Source organism: Streptopelia decaocto, assembly GCF_964273445.1.
Source record: "Streptopelia decaocto genome assembly, chromosome: 1".
Classification (NCBI taxonomy): domain Eukaryota; kingdom Metazoa; phylum Chordata; class Aves; order Columbiformes; family Columbidae; genus Streptopelia; species Streptopelia decaocto.
Genome location: NC_138663.1, coordinates 105,353,977 through 105,371,178, shown reverse-complemented (window position 1 = coordinate 105,371,178; position 17,202 = coordinate 105,353,977). Strand labels below are relative to the sequence as shown.

The 17,202-nt window shown below is 40.7% G+C and overlaps 1 protein-coding gene across 1 annotated transcript in view; it reads right to left on the bottom strand.

Annotated features, from left to right (window-relative positions):
* PPEF1 (protein phosphatase with EF-hand domain 1) overlaps positions 1 to 17,202 on the bottom strand; it is a gene marked incomplete at both ends in the record, with an annotated part of 30,611 nt that overhangs the window by 526 nt on the left and 12,883 nt on the right. The window contains 11 exons of the mRNA XM_082071625.1: positions 147 to 231; positions 1,071 to 1,234; positions 2,251 to 2,357; positions 2,981 to 3,123; positions 3,768 to 3,953; positions 5,368 to 5,568; positions 7,562 to 7,711; positions 8,162 to 8,198; positions 9,621 to 9,787; positions 13,753 to 13,799; positions 15,709 to 15,823. Of these exons, the coding sequence (XP_081927751.1) occupies positions 147 to 231; positions 1,071 to 1,234; positions 2,251 to 2,357; positions 2,981 to 3,123; positions 3,768 to 3,953; positions 5,368 to 5,568; positions 7,562 to 7,711; positions 8,162 to 8,198; positions 9,621 to 9,787; positions 13,753 to 13,799; positions 15,709 to 15,823 (1,402 nt within the window). The remainder of the gene's footprint in view (positions 1 to 146; positions 232 to 1,070; positions 1,235 to 2,250; positions 2,358 to 2,980; positions 3,124 to 3,767; positions 3,954 to 5,367; positions 5,569 to 7,561; positions 7,712 to 8,161; positions 8,199 to 9,620; positions 9,788 to 13,752; positions 13,800 to 15,708; positions 15,824 to 17,202) is intronic.

Genomic DNA, 17,202 nt, shown 5'->3' with positions numbered 1-17,202 from the left:
CTGCTTAAATTAGTCTTCACTAAACTGCAAAAATGACATCACCCCTGCTTCCTCTATATTTAGAAGCCTTAAGGAGGAAACACGGTGGGGAAAGATAACAAGTATGGGCTGCCTAGAGCTGGTACAGTGAAGTTACTTAGACTTACCTGACTGATCTTTGTCAATGATGTTAAAGATGATCTCCAGATCCTTTCTGTATCTGCACAGTGTTTCCGCCAAAGCTGGCTGAACCTGGTTGTGAAATCCCATACAGAAAACCAGTCAAAACCTTGGTTTGAATTAGTCTAACCAACAGAATATGCACTGTACAAATCGATGTTCTCAGTTTAACTTCTCAAATGTTGAAAAAAAAACTTCCTTATGCTCAAGTTCCCTGCAATGAAACATTGTGCCTTGCCCTGAGGCATAATCAGCTAAAACCTGTCACTTTCAGATGGTGGGGCACAGGGGAAAGGAGCCTTTCATACCTCCTACCTTCAGTAATTATTTGTGGAAATATGGGTAATCTAGGGAAAATGCTGCACTCCATGAACTCACATAAAGTTTCACTGTACATATGTGATGGATCCTGCTGTTTAGGAAAATGATGGAGACAGCTAATTACCAAAGCACTGTGCAGCCACAGGGTATCAACTGGACTCTGTAGAAGAGATCTCAGCTACCATTACACATCTGAAAGTCCATCTATAAATGTAACTCCCTCCTACAGGTGCCTGAATTGGCTCTGGAGCACATATGAAAAGCTCATCTGCAAGAGCGAGGGTTGAGTGCTCTGGGTAGAATTTGTCACATCTCCTCAGCTACATTATCTAAACACCCTTGAGAGTCAAGGGAAAGTAAGAAGCAGTTCCAGCTTGTGATTCATCCGACCTATATTAAGCATCTACCTTAGCAGGGAATGATGATTCGTACCCCCACAGTGCTCATTTCCCTCCAGTGACTATAAAAGGAGGCTCAGCAACTAGTTCAGCTGTGGATGTCTGCCTGATTGGCCAAACCACTGTCTTATGCATCAAGTTGCACCAAAAGCTCTTCCTCCAAGGTTTGTCAGGAAGTGTTTTCCTCCTTACCTCTTTTACAGGTTGGGCTATTTCCAAATCACCAAAACATGATACGCAGTCAACTTTTCCATCTGGGCTCAGCAGCGCTATCTGAGAGCGCAGTATTCTCCAGGGCAGGTTCAGCTGCAGGACAGACTCCATCGCTGCAGCCCAGTCATTGACAGAAATCCTGCCTGCCAGAAGGGATCAGTTCGTGGTTACAAGCGGTACGTGACACAGCACAGATCAGTCACCAGCATGCCTTCTGCTGTTTTTAAGAACAGCCGCAAAACATAAACATTTTCTCCTAACCGTGGGATAAAAAAACCCTTGTAACAACAAGCAGCAGGGTTGGAATAGACATCTCCACAGGTCCCTTCCAACTTCAGCAGCTTTATGATGCTATTATGATGGTCAACATGTTTTAATACCTTTTGAGAAAAACAGGTTATGCCATGAAGAGTACTTCAGATGTGAGCTGAGCTGCAGTTATAGATATCTATGCTGCTGAAAACCCAACAAGACAAATGTGTTAAACAGTTGCTCAGTGGCCAAAGAAACAGTACCATGGCTTATGGATTGCCCTTTTGGGGGCAATGATGACAACCCAGTCAGGTGAAAAGCTGTCATGAGGAAAAGTTGTACTTGCGCTAGAAATCACAAACTCCTTACTCCTACACAAAAGTTTCTTATATCAACTTACCACTGACTTTTCTTCAGCTGATGGGTGAGCGTGTGCCTCCTAGTGGCACAGCCAGTCAACTTTACTCAAATATGTCCCAGACTGAGAAGGAGACCAGTTCCCCCCACGTGAGACCCCAGTTCCCCCCACGTGAGACCCCAGTTCCCTGTCTGACAACTGAAGACACTGCTGAGGGTGGTGACCTTTGAGTTTCTGGAGTTGGATTTGCCTGCTCAAACTCTCTGCCCAACAGCAAACACCACTTCCTTATTGGCCCTTGTCTTTCAGTTGTTTTCTCCCACCTCTGTGGGGCTTCATCCCCTCAAGCTGTTTTCTGGGGCTAATCGCTTGCTAACACCTACGCCTCCTCTGTGCTCAGGAAGAACATCAGAGCAGCCAGACTCTGCTGCCCTCCAGCCTCCCACTGGCAGGCAGGACCCCTCTCCATGGGGTTTGTCCCCTCTGCCTCCCCACATGGATGGGAGCTCTTTTCCCCATGGTGGCAACTGGACAGTGAGGTAGCGTTACCTGTGCCCTCGGGGTCATACTGTGCAAAAGCACTAGTGAGTTCAGACCTGTGAGCACAAATCTTCTCTCGTAAGAACTTTAAGGCAGTTGATTCAATTGTACCCACCCTACGGGGAAAAAAAATGCAGAGCAGATCAGTACAGGATTTAAATCCTCTAGCACTTTATGCTTTTCAACATTCGCTATAAAATTCTTGTATCCTTTAACATGTAGTATGTTCAGGGTCATCAAAAGACAACACTGGAGAAAAGAAAAAACAAAACCAACAAAACTAAGCCCCATAAGAATAATCTCAATTTATGAGATAATCGAGTTTATGCAGGTAATTCTAAGCTGCTTTGCATTAGTAAATCTGACCACAGTGCTAGGCATGGCAAAGCTGTCATGATAAACTTTTTGGACTCAATTCCTAACAGGATTTGGTCAGATTAATGCTGCAGCCATAAAGGAGAACTGACAGACAGGTGCAGGCCCCTTACGAGTCCCTGACAATTGTCTGTTCTAACTGCTTACCACATCTAATTACCTTTGGGAGCTTCTCAGGAAACCGCATCTGAGTACTTAGAACATGTTTCGTCTTCTGTAATTATTTTTAAATTGTAAAACAGAAAAACAAGGAAAACTGAGGAAAATAGGTGCCTATTCAATTATTCAATCAAACCACAACTTTGTGACAGGTACTCACGTGCAAAGAGAGAACACGCTTACCGCATAAAACACACAGCTTTACCTGTCCCGAAGACTGTGCCTGAGCGTATACTTGCTGACTTGATACTGCACAAACCGAGGAATGAGTTCAGGGTTCAGTTTGATGTATGCTCCCCGGTTGCTCCCCTCTTCGTAGTAGTTAGAAGCAGAAAATATAGTGATAACCTGATCGCAGGAAACAAAGGAACTGGATTGGCTAGAACAACTTTTCTTGAGACTGATTTCTGAAACTGATCTTAGAAAACCTTGCAGGTTATGAAATTAAGTGTCTGCATATAAACCCAGAGATCAGCAACTATGTCATTCACCATATTTCTTGCACTTTTTGAGTTAGAGCTCCAGACCTGTGTTTTTGGCCTGTTGTAGGAAGACTTCAATTCAGAGGGCAGTGTGGTATAACATGCAGTTAAACAGAAACCTCTTGCTAAGATTGACCTGTTTTTCAGGATTCTTGCTGGCCTTCTGATACAGCATGTCAGAAAGAAGGGCCAGAAGAGAAATGATTAAGTTAAAAGACTTCTAGAGCCTTAGAGCATCTCTTGCACTGTTTACACATAACTTTCTTCAGGGCTTTTGTTGACATTCATTTGTTTCCACACAAGTAATAAGCCAGTCTCCACCCCCAGAAGCTGTAAAGAATTTTGTTTGTCAGAACTCCATCATTCTTTCTAATGTCTAATCTTGCACACAATTCCCCAAAACCCATTTTAAAGAAGCCACTCATTTTTTTTAATTAACTTTCCAGACAAAGCTACTGTGGATGTGCCTGTGAAATTCACAGAATTCTACTTTAGATGGAAACGTCTTACCTTTCCATTGTGACTGATCTCATAACCTTCCGGTTTAAATTCATGAGACCTGATGAGCAACTTCAGATTATACCTTCTGAATAGCTCGGCAGTAACATCAGGGCCAAAGTAACAACCTCCTCCCCGAGCCTTGTTCGGTGTACAGCCATTTTGGCTTCTTGGATCACTCCAGAGAATGTCAAGAATCTGTAAACAGCAAACTCGAGTGAGGGCTGGTAGTAGGTGAGGACTGACAAGCTATGGCTGTCTAAAGTACTGGCTATGGCAAGAGCTGCACAGACCAGGGAGAAAAAAACACACCTTGAGGTAACAGCTAGGCCTTTGGGCTGAAACTTTTGTTCTAGTTTTCTTAAGAAACATTGTCTAGATTTTGGATGAACTTCTTCAGATGAAATAACAGCACTTCTGAAACGTACCTCCTTTTACAGCTGAAGTTTCCAGACTCGGGTAGGTGCACCAGGAACAGTACTTGGGCTAGTTCAACATGAGCAATAGCTGCCTTCTACACATGTAGCTGTGAGAGGCATTTTCTATCTCCTAGCACAGACCTGATAACCACAAAGGTTGGTGGCTTTACCTAAACTAAGCTTGGGAATGCCTGCTCTAAACATGGCAAGAGTTGCCTTTGGCTTTTGTATCTTGGGTTAGCTCATGTTTCAAAACAAGATTTTACACACAAGAGGATGAACTATCATGGTTCAAAGTCACCTAACCTACTAATTCTAGTCAGTAGCAAATATCAGGCAAAATGTGTTTGTTTAAACCTAACCGGACAAGGTTTACGCTTACACATTCCACTTCACCTTTGTGACTGAGGCTCACTGAAGCCTTGGCTGGTTGGCTGGGTGAGTGTCAGATTTGAGGGGCCGCTTGTGCTCATTACATTGATTTGTAGGTCAGATATGTATCTTGGGAAATCACATTTTCAGACATGAATTTGCTTCTCAGGAAGCAAAACAAAAGTGTGTGCTCCTTAAAGCAGCTGTCTGAAGAGGAGCTCAGAAAAATAAACTTATACACTACTCAATTTTGTGTTTCTAAATTGCTGTGCAAATTAAGCTTTTCAAGTTGTCACAATTTATTAAATTACCGCATGACAAGAGCTCCATATTGCCTCTAATATTCAAGAGGAAATGAACAATCAGAGGACAAAAAATTCCCACTCTTGAGTAATCAGCCTGTAGGTCTCAGGAACCGAGGTTTTTTTGGACACTATTAGCATTCAATTGCCAAAAACACAGCCAAAAAAAGGTGCTCACTGTCGTTGACAATTGCAGTCTGACCTATTTAAATTGACAGCCAGGGATGTACCAACAGATGCAACCACATGAGGGCATGCAAACCCATCTCACGCTGAGCAGCTTCCTACTCTTAACGGCCAAGAAAACACTGGATAAATTGTAAGGTATAAAATCACAAGCCTTTACTACCAGCTCTACAAAAAGCATCCAAAGACCTAACAGCTGGCTACTATATTCCCGAAAATTATGGGTTTCTGGTCGAGAGACGGTCTCCTCAGGCTCCAGCATACTGCCTGAACAGAGCGCCTGTTGGTTTGTGCAGGGGGGCTCAGTATCAGTCTGTGTTTGGTTTCACCTACTTGTTTCCATTCCTTTGGCGTGGGTTCTGGAGGCAAATTTGAGCCTGAAGGCTCAGCAGAACCCGATGAAGACAAGCGTCGTGCTCTCCCTGCAACATTCCGCGTGGCCACGTGTTTAGTGGATCTGGTTGGGGGAATTCTCTCCTTCACTTGGTCCTGTCTGTCTCTCAGCGACTTGGGTGGCCGCATTAATGATTTCAACTTAAAAAAAAAAGAAAGTTAGCAGAACATAAAGATGATACAGTCATGTCAACCAAAAGGCACAACAGCTCTCATTTCCTGCACTCAATACTGAACTCTCATAATGTCCTGAACTCACAGGTTTGGTGGAAGCTGCAGGTATTTGGGCACTGGCAGGATTTTTGCTTTATACCTAGCAGCAGACAGCCTCTCCAGAGCTGCTCTCTTATTCTATGAAGACACACAGACTCATTCCAAGCCACTGTCAATCACAAGGTCTCACTGTACAGCAAATATAGTCTGGGACCAGGGCAGACACTTAAGTGCCCAACTTCACCAGAAACTGAAAAGATACATGTGTATTGTACTGAAAATGAAACAGCATTCACTACTGCTGTGATACAGTAACAGGCTGATAGGTTAATTCAGCTAAAATAAATGGAAAATCAGGAGGATAACAATGAAATTGCTGAACGTATGACATCATGCTCTTTTATTGTTAAATTGACCTCCTCCAATATGCATGGGCATTTGCTTTTTTGGAGCTGTGTGCTATGGCTCCATGAATGCTCATGAATACAGAATCTTCTCCAGGAGTTATCTTTTATTTTCACTTGAAATTTTCTCAGACCAGCTCATTTTTTGAACAAAAAAGCCCCAACAAAACTCCCACCTGCCCCTCCAATTCTACTCTTTAACAAAGAAAAGGACTAATGCAAAACAAAATGCAAAACACGGGGTTATTCCCCAGCACACTGACCAGTATTTGAGACCCGTCAGCTGCCAGCTGTACCAATTAAAATACATCAGGTGGCCTCGAGCGATATTGCCCTGAGTTGTGGCCCACACATCTCATTAGCAACGCTCTCCTGTAGCAGCAACTCTGACCTGTTAATTCTGCATTTCACAGATATCCACAGATATTCACAGACATCATTACCCTTTTTCACATCTTTAAGAAACAGAGCACACCTGACTGTCCTGTAAAGCATTTATTTCTGTATTAGAAAACATGAGGATGAGAGAAATAGCTCTAGATTCCACAGACACTAATGACAAGGTACACAAAGTTGCCTAAAAATAGGCGTTTCGTGTCGTCTGGGATGCTCTACCATGTCTGTGAATTAGCGTGGGTTGGGCATATTTGAACTAGACTTAAAGGAGACCGACCGGTGGAGGAGACCTGCAAAGAAGACTCTGCAGAGACAGGCAGAGGCCAGAGGATACATCCCTCGGCGATGAAGTGCTTCCACAAACAGCACTGGAGACCTGTGTCTGAGCAATTATAACATATGGATCTCCACCAGATCTCCTGGGTCTCCATTGCTCATAAGGAACTTAAGCGCCCTGCTCACAGGAAGACATTTCAGTTTAGTTGTCCAAATCCCACAGCATTTTCCACTGATTCCAAAGACCTGCTCAGCATTTCAGGGAGAAAAAAAAAAAAAAAAAAAAAAAAAGGATATTTGTCTTCTAAATCCCTGAGAAGCAGTAGCTTCTGTTTGCTCAAAACCAGGTCCTGAAGTTTGATTGCACTGGGAAGGCTCTCCCACATGGGCAAAGCTCAGCTGCTGCCAAAGGAGAGCCCCACAGGTGCAGAACTTCCCCCACAGAACAGGTGGCAGAAGCACAGCCCCAGGACAAAGGCAGTGCTAAGAAGATGTGGCTAGATTGATTTCTAAAGTGTTTAGAAAAGCCTGAAAATTAAGTAATTTTCATACTTTTCGTCTTACATGTCATCACTGCAGAAAGGTGGTATCTAAAGCTTTTTTAGCTATTTTGAAGTTAAAAGACTCATGTTACTTTACAGCAGCCAAACAACTGGCTCCCAGCACCTACTAAAACCTACCTTCCTTCCTAAACACAGATTTGGAAGAAAAAACATGACTCTTTCCTTACATGCCTTATACAGCAGCCATTTCCTTTCTTAAAGCAAAGATCTTCATCTTAGCATTTCTTCTGCTAAATTTGTTAATGAAAACAAAATCACACGCACATGAACATGATCTCTTACCTTACTTCTCTCCAGTGCATTCAGGAAATCCAAATCTGTGGTGTCTGAAATCCCTCCATGTAGAATAAGAACTTTGCTATCAATTATAGTGGCGAGGGGAAGCCAGCTAAAGACGTCTCGCAGAAGACACAAAATCTGATTCCCATGGTCCTGTAAAACACACTCATGTTAGATCCTAATTCCGGCAGATTCTGTTGCTTTTAAGTTCAAGATTTTGCTTAAGTGTCTGCCACAGTCTGAACAGTTCTGTCCAGGTGAAACCCTGAACTGCAACAGCGACAAACACGTTCTGACATTTACCTTAGGGTCATTTGATTATCGCTATACTATTTCATTTTTCTTTCATGCTCACCTCTTTTCATGTTCTTGAGTGGTCTCATGAATGCTATTTATTTTGTTCCATAGATCTCTGAGCATGAAAGGCTAACACTTAAAATTGTTTTGCCAGTTATTTCACTGAAAACACAAAATAATTCCAACTACATCGCCAAAGTCATCCCATATTACACCTGATTAAACTGTTTGGAAGATTCCTTGTTTACACAGTTTTCATTTTACATGTGCAAAATGATAAAAGAAGTATAGGGGAAGGAATCTTACCTTGTACTTCTTTGAAACTTCTTTTGTGAAGCCATATCTGAAAATAGGACAACATCAGGAACTGGTTTCAGTATGCCCCTCCTGCATGATTTTCTATAGCGTTTGCCACGAATTTTCTATCCCTCCTTCTCTCCTGCCATTCTGTCTAACCTCAGTTTAAATGTCCTTTCTGCTGCTCTCTCTGAAGAATTGACTTAAACTGATTTATTTTACACACAAGAGATCAGGAACAGAACCCCAACCAATAATTATTAAGTGGCCTTTTTCTCATCTAAATGAAATAGTTTAGCAGTTTTACCTTTTAGATACCAGAAAGAAGTGTCAAAGGAACCTAACTGATGATGGACAAAAATTTGAGTTTTTGTTCTAAATCACTCAGCTTCATTAGGCAGTGTCATCTATAACATCTTTTCCCCCACAAGGGACAAGGATTTTGAGACCTTATTCTTTTAACACCAAGATATCCTTGGCACAAGGGGCATTTTCACAACACCCTGCCTTGCAGCTTTCCAATTTACCAATGTGCAGCACTGCTAATCAAAATGTCTGGCAAAGAGCCATACACAGGAATGCATCTTTGCTCTTCTTACCATCACAAACTTAGTTAACATTTTCCACTATTTTGGGTGGGAATTTTCCTACCTTGTAGACAGAGTAACTGATCTTAGTGTTGTGTGGAGTTTTGTTTTGTTTCCCCCCCCCCCCTTTTTTTTCTTTTTAAAAGTAAGTGCTGAAAAAGGCAGCATCGTGAAACTGATTTGCTTACATGGATCACTAACCGGCATTGAAACTGTGCCTCTAACCCAGGTTTATGCCTGGGCTAAAGAGCAATATATTTTATGTGCACACAACAAATGATAGAAAGGGTACAACAGGTTACCCACCAGTCAGTCACCAAACGACTGAGAACTGTACAGCTGAGTACAAATGCCTGTATCAGAAAACAGGGTCTCAACTGATCCTGCAGTGGGGTAGACTGACACCACTCAACTAATGGACCTCCAGGGCATTGAAGTTAGGCTATTTACCCACCTCTTGTGTCTGAGAAGTGACATCTTAGTCTAAGTGAAATATCAGCTCCTGGTTTACTGATGCCATTATATTGCATAATATTATGTCTTTTACCATACTGTGGAAAAAAAGCTAATGCTTTAACTAAAATAGAATCCTTCCATCCATCCCCTTTCCCCAGATTTGGTACTCTGGAAGCTGCACTAAGCCCATTGACTTCAGCAGACTGTGACTCGGTCAGAGACAAGACATGACTCCCATTCGAGTGCCTGTGTGTAATGAAGATGTTCTTGCCACCCTCACACATCTTCAAGAAGCAGGGCAACCCCTGAATAACTAATAAAACATTATTTCTGTTTTAGAGTGTCACAGTGGCTAAAGCAGCATTCAAAAGCTCCAATATTTCTAGTGAAAGGCCAGATACCCTCCCCTGCCCTCTAAACTCTACCTCAGATTCAAGATGTAGTCTTCATGGTTTCCTCTATTCAAGTGTAGGTAATTGGGGTAGATAAGAAGAAATGCAAACAGGATTATAATTATTTCCATAGAGTTTTTCCCTCTGTCAACAAAATCGCCGTTAAAAACATAACAGTTTTGTTCTGAAGGCAGACCATTCTGCAGAAGGAAACAAAACCAAGGACATTTAGAGACGCTTCTATGGTACTGTAACAAAGGAAATAGCATTTCAAATGAGATCACATTGCTATAAAATCTGCAAAAGACCTGCACAATACAGAGATCTAAAATGCAGCATTTCTTTATTTCCACTGCTTGGAACAAAAAATTTCTACATCAGACAACCTGTGCAAACCATCAGAGGGACAGATGACCTCTCAAGTATTCTTATGATGTCATCTCTAATCCTTTCCTCTACCTATTAAATAAAATTGAAAGGGACCAATGGGAACATTATTCTTCTAATAAAATATACTTTTCTGTTAATGCAACTGCTGCCAGGAAGTTATACACTTGCAAGTAGAAAGGAGTCATTCATTTTGAATGGAAGAGAAAAAATCCATGAAGAATTATCTTTTGACACAAGTCTGAAGGTTCTCATGTTTCCTTACACAGCAAGAAAATGGATTTCATAGATTTACATTGTTTGCAGTGTATGATTCTGAAACTTTTAAGAAAGGCCAGTTCAGAGGACATAAAATTGTAATACAGAACTCTGAAGAACCTTAATTCCAGTTGCATTAATCCTGAAAGCACAACTTGAATTTTACTCACATTGCGCTTTGCCCCCACTCAGGGCAAAGATGCACTACGTTGCTCACAGAACTGAGAGGCTGCACGTAAAATCTTTTTCCTGCCTTACTTTTTCTGAAGATATAGAGCAATGCTTTATTATGAACGGTGAATTATCAAAAGCTAGTATTGTGACTTGATGGTGTGTTTCATTAGATTAGTTATCATCATGTCAGTGGATGCCATCAGCTTACAGAAAGTATAGCAGCAATTGTGTAGCTTCATCATTTCCAGTCCCAAGTATTAGAAATATTATTTCGATTTTGACTTACTCAAAAAAGGAAACCTCTGTTTTCACAACTGATGTGCAAGAATTATCAGTAGAACATCTATAAAACTACATTACCACTGTGGAGGCCACTCTTAACATGTTTGGCAGCATATGAATACATCTCACTTCTCACTCACTACTGCGTCAGTGTCCCGCACTTCCTATGTTCCTATGGCATTCCCCGGTGTACTGTCTTAGCAGGTGTACTGCAGGATACATTATTTGGCCAGAGACTCAATTAAACATTTAATCTGAACGCACTAGGAAATATCTTTTTTTTTGTCCAAATCAGTGTCCTGTCCTATTATGTTGGGATGCAGTAGTGAATCCCAGTCTCTCGATTCCCACAGCAGCACAGTCTTGACTGCTGTAAATGCAGCTTGCTTGGATTTTGCCATAGCCTGTCCCCAGCTCCCTCCAAGTTAACTCAGAAGAGGTGCGTGGTTGCTCTGTGCTCACAGGAGTGGCAATTTATGACACTCTGCTAATGCAGTGGGTTGTAGTTGTTTTAAAAAAGAAAGGACGGATTTCAGGAGTGGAACAGACAGGAGAAACTCAACAGCAGTTCCTGGAAAGATGAATTAATAAAAGCTTTGCCTTAAAACTGATAGGCACGCAAATCACCAGCAGATTGCCAATATACACACAGCTACTCTGTAACTGCAGATCCTATGGAAAGACAGATCTACTGAAGCACTCTCCAGATTGTCATTCTTCTTTTGGAAAAGCATACCCAAAACTCTTCATTTTAAATGAGAGTTTGTTTTGGGCTTTCAACTTCAATGTGACATTTAATTTTTGTCCCACACTCATGCAAAATTTTTATTTCCTTTTCTGTGGTTTCATCCAACAATAAGAGCAAAACTAAATTAAAGGCTCGTGCAGCCTCTGACCTGTCAAAGAGGCAAACAAGGCCCTCTAATGATTAGCAACTTGCTGCTGGGCATCATTACTGTATCTGCTGGGTTAGTGGTTAATTAGCTTCCATTTGTTGTTCGCATTTTCTACAGCTTCAGGCTGTTTCTATCTGTATCATCCATTTAACAATTGAACTTAGCAATACACAATTTAAAGTGTAAGGGTTTCAAGGAATTTCAGGAAATGCTGTAATTTAATGGAGATTAATGTAAACCTTACAAACTGGCTATTGAGAAAGAAGTCATCTTAGCCTCACCCAAACTAGGTTTAGGAATTACACATACTTTTACAACCAGCATTGTATTGATAAGCTGCAGATTGCTAGCTTCGGTGTGTTTGCTATTGACAGTTTGTAAAAGGGACGTGATAAAAGTTCCCTGGACAGAGTCACAGGCTCGAGGCACCTGCTCTACACAGAGGCCTCCGAAATGCTGCAGCAGCCACTTCAGCTTTCCACAGAACTGCCATCGGTACCATCTTCATGGCATCACTTGGCATTGCAGCCTCTTGTTTAAGGCTATGAAGTGGTTCATACCAGGTCAGAGGAAGAAATCCCTTTCCACTGAAACAGAGTTAGGGAAGCAGAAAAAAAACTTGGATCCCAGAGATTGACTGGTTTGGCTGCTCGGTCAAGTAAACTACTCAGAAGGGACAGAAAATACTGTGTCATATAATTTGCTTTTAAATAACTAAGCAGCTCTATCGTGTGCTCTCTATTTCCTCAACCAATTTGAAACGGCAAAATATTTGTACATTTTATGCAGTTTGGTGAAAGGAGTCCCCTAGAAGCTTAACAGAGAATGATGGGGGATAAATTCTAGTGCCTGAAGTCAATGGGGGCTATGGCTCTGAGTTTACTCAAGTCAGGCTTTAGTACTTGCTTAGAGCTTTTTTCTCTTCATGACATGCATTTAAGAGGGGAAAAAGAATCATCTGTTGTTTACTCCAAAAGAGTAAAACTCAGGCTGATTGCAGTTGTAAATATCTGAGCGTTTAGCTTCAAAATAGTTCTTTTTCAAATTCCAGGTCCTGCATATGAAACCAATCTGTATCATACTCTCATTCCACTTGCAAAAAGGAAGACTCTCTAATTAAAATAACGGCTAAAAGACTGCAAGTCAAGGACCAGCTAAACATAATTGATTGATTTATAAGAAAAGCAGAACTCTGTAAAAAGGTCTGATTATACTTCAATAGGCTTCAGGTATGCACTTGGGCAAAACGACGTTTCTGTTCAACTAGTGTCAGATCAAGTGTAACAAAGTTGGAAGCAGGGGGGAAACACATAATTTAGACACCTGGTTTAGCACACTTCAGTCTATTCAGTGCAGATGAATGTATAAGGACCAGACACAAACCATTTTCCCCAGAAAGCTCAAATCACATAGAGTATCTGCTAAATGAAAGGCAGTGATTCATGCTAAAGATAAATGTGAAACTAAATATAGGAAACTTCCCACATCTTCAGTTAAACATACAATTGTAGAAAAGACAGCCTGGAGATTTATTTATTTTTTTTTTCCACGTAAGTAAAACAGAGTTCTGCTTTTTTAACATTAAAAAGTGAGCAGCTGTTCAAGGGTATGTAAAGGGTGCCCAAGGTATTTCCATATTGTGCAGACTAATGGATTGCTTCCAAGACTTAAAAAGCTTTTAAATAGATACCACTCTTTTTTTTTTTTTTTTCCTGTAAACAAATAATAATAAAAAACCACTTTGCAGGTATCAAGGGAAGGCCTAAATGAAAGCTTCTGCTTTTTTCTGGAGGGCCAAAATCATCCATGGTGCAGTGTTACATCAGGAACTAAGATAGCTCCTGATTTTAGAAGACTTTGGTCAATGTGGAATATAAAAGTGGTAGGGTTTTGAAGACATTGCAAGGAGCTCTCTTAAGTTTTGGTTCATGCTCCAGTTCAACATTTAGGAAGAGAAAGATCTTCTGGATCTCCCCCTTTACAGTGAGCAGGAGAATATAGAGAAGGAAAAGCTACAACAAAGACATCACCAAATTGTTCCAGGATTTGTGTGGGTGGTATATGCACACCACATGTATACTTATAACAGTGATAAATCTATCAGACGTAAATATATGTTCTCAACAAGTCTTGAAGTGAAAATGCTACATCACAGACTGCCTACTTACCTTATAGAATATCAGCAAAAGATCATCCAGGTTTCCATGCAAATCTCCTACAAGAAACAAAAACATTCTTTTCCTATTTATTTATTTATTTTCTCACAAAGGAGGAAGAAATTTTTTTTAAATTTGCCTTATATTAGAATTAGCTTCATTTTAAGGTACATACTGAAGCTGCTAGTAAAATCTGGCAATAAAATACTTAAAAGAGTACACAATCGTCTTGCATAAAGTTTTTGTCCTTCCAACTGGATCTGAAGATCAGACTAGTCACATGGCCAAAGTTTCACTCAGGGAAATGGGAGTAAGATGAAGAAACATACCATGAACCTGAAAAACAGAAAATGCCACTAAAAGACATTACTGTGTAGCCCACTATTTACAGCACAACTGAACACCTGTCTGATTCAGGGCCAGGTTTTGATGAGTACAGGCAGGATTTGATGGAGAGTGCCAAGCACTGTCCGTGCTTGTATGCCTCACTGCTAATGCCACAGGAACGACAGATTTGGCCCTTTCTCCAAGGTTTATTTTGGAACAGGCAGGGGGATTTCACCCCAACACAAAGGATTGCTGCAGCATAGCTCCTCTCTGCATGTGACTGAATTTCATGCTCACAGAACCAACCTTCTCACGTCTGTGACTCACCACCACGAAGCCATACAATGATTTCAAAACCTACCTTGTGATAATATGCTTTCAGCACCAATGAGTAGGAAAGGAAAGATGTGACATTTTTATCCTGTCTACATGTTTTCTGTGCCACTTTTTATTAATTATGAGCCAGTCAAAGTCCTTCTAAGGAGTCCTTCAAGCAATGGTAGTTTTTCATCACATGTGGATGCAATATTTCAGGTGTGTATTTAATCTGCATTATTAATTTGAAATTAAAATCAAATGGGGAAAGGGATACTTTATGTTAAAGAAATCAAGATTTTGGACCAATTACATCTAAAAATTGGTCTTTAATCTTCCACAGAGGATCTTTCTGGTTACAAAAGCTATTAGCTTCAATGGCAGGAAGGGGATGTTTTGTTTAATAAGAACATGCTGTGTAGTGAAAAAGTATGAATCTGTGTTTCCTTGGTTCCGAGAGAGGTTTTGTTGGTTGGTTAACAAATTACTGGTTATACAAAACCTCATTTAAACAAATCCTTTCCTGACAATCCAAGTGGGTGCATAACCACATGTTATAAAATGTCATTTGTTTTGCATGTGTCATAGTAGCCTTCCTTATACCACTTTACTATGACACACAGCACACACTGCTAGCTGTCAAGAGTTAACGTCACCCTTACTGTGCTGTTTTGCAGCTACCGTGTTCTGTGGCAAATCAGGACACTGCATCCATTTATCCATAATTTACGAAAGCATAACAAAATAGACAGGCAATGAGCTCCTAGTTTTTTACACCTTGTAGCACATCACATCATTCTGTGAGACTAATTTATTGGTTGTATAATGACTGATCCATTCTTGCAGGTCCCTTTAGAAATGAGGGTTTATTACAATTTCAATTTATTCTAGTTAGTCATGCTGTCAATGAAAGGTCTTGTTTGTCACCGTTACTGAGTAAATTATGATGGTAAAGTCTTTTTCTTAGTAAGAGGAGAAAGTGGTGAGACTTGCAGCCGGTGATCAAAATACTTGGTGGCATTTTAGAAATGGAAGTGCAGGAACATTTAAGCTACACTGCAGTATTAGCTGAATTAATACTGACTCATTCAGCAATGTTAAATAAGAAAAGAAGAGGTGAGGGGCTTTCTTAATATACACTTAGCATGACTCAGATACCTTATTTTTTCGTTTGTTCTAATTTATTCATGAGGCGGGGGAGGGAAGAAGAAAAAAAAGCATTGAGAACTTTCTTGTAATGGCAACATTTGGAAATGTCTGCATCATTCTCTAACCCCTTAGAATATCAGTCCATAGCCCAAAGAAGTTATCTTCTCTGTATCTTACCACACACAGTTATCTCCTTGGAGTAGGAAGTTGAAAGATGGGTGATATTTGGCATCTCTTTGAGAACCTTCTTAGTTTCACATAGCAGCTGCAGTACATAGCGGGCATGAAGCAGCTGTGAGGAAAAAAAAACACGCAGGGAGAAAAGGGAGACTTATTAGAATTAGCAATATGTCTGTCTGCTTTATTAGTACCAGACACGTATTGCCAAGATTATTTATACTACAGAGCTCCAGACATGACTACAGGCTATATGGTTTAGTGCTGGGAATTAGGAATGTTCATAGCTTTGTATTTGCATCCTGGTGAATGGATATAGAGCCTTTAATGAACTTGCTTTACATATTTTTCTATTTCTTTCCTAGTGTACTGTTTATACTCTTCGTATCTACAGAAAGGATAAGAGACTGAGTAATAAAGCACTCAGAATGATTGCATAAGGTCATCTGTTCAAAGAAACTGGAAAAAAAAAAAAAAAAAAAGGATATAGTTCTAGCTGCCAGTAAAAACAAAACAAAACACACCACCAAAAAAACCCCAAAGGCCATAAATGATATTTCAGCAAATTGCAAAAATAATGAGAGGGAAACTCCAGAAAAGGTTGCCTTGTTAAAAGTTATTTTCCTGTTTGCTGTAAAGATGCTACAAGAACACAACGTGGAAGCTTTTAGTCTTCTCTGCTAATGCTTTTTGTGGTAATTTTGTCAGTCAGAGATTTTTAAGGCACTTAATTCAAACACAGCTCTGAGGAAGTTTGGTAGAGGAGATGAGCTACAGACTGGCTTTTCAAGATTCATGTTTTTAAAGCAAACAAGGCCAATTACATATAAAAGTTTCCTTAATAAAATGCAAACCATAGTAAAAGAAAGCTGACAGTAAGGTGAAGTCTGGGTGGGCTCATTTATCATGCACTTTACATTTTGCTACATTTTGCCTCCACAGGAAATTACAGAAAAAAAACAAACAAACCCACCATTATTTAGTAAACTGAAAAGCAAGATAGACCCTTATCCTTTATATGCAGTATATTGTTGCTCAGGAACACGGAGAACCAGGAACAGCCTTCTCTGTGTCCAGGCAGCCACCACCTGAGATTTGTGCTGTCACCCCGTTCCACTACCTTAGCGATGCTTTATATTCACCCTTCCATGGTGGTGGAGTCTTGCACAATGGAACAAGGTGAACAACCTTTGCACCTCAATTCCTCTACAGGGATGGGGTGGGAAAATGAAAAAAAAAAAAAAAGGACCACAGAACCCAGAAAAAGATGGAAACTAGTTTTTAGGTTAGCCTAGGATACCTTCCCCAGTCCTGCAGCCTCACTGACAACCCCTGCCTTGCAGCTGCTAAGGGTTCCCATTTCATGATCACTGTAATCTCAGTGCTAGAAGAAGAGGTCCCCACTAGACCTTGCCCCCTCCCCAGTGTCTCTGGTGGTCATGTAGCCAAGTAGTGATTAAATCTGGGAACTATTCTGGCTGAGAACTCACTGCT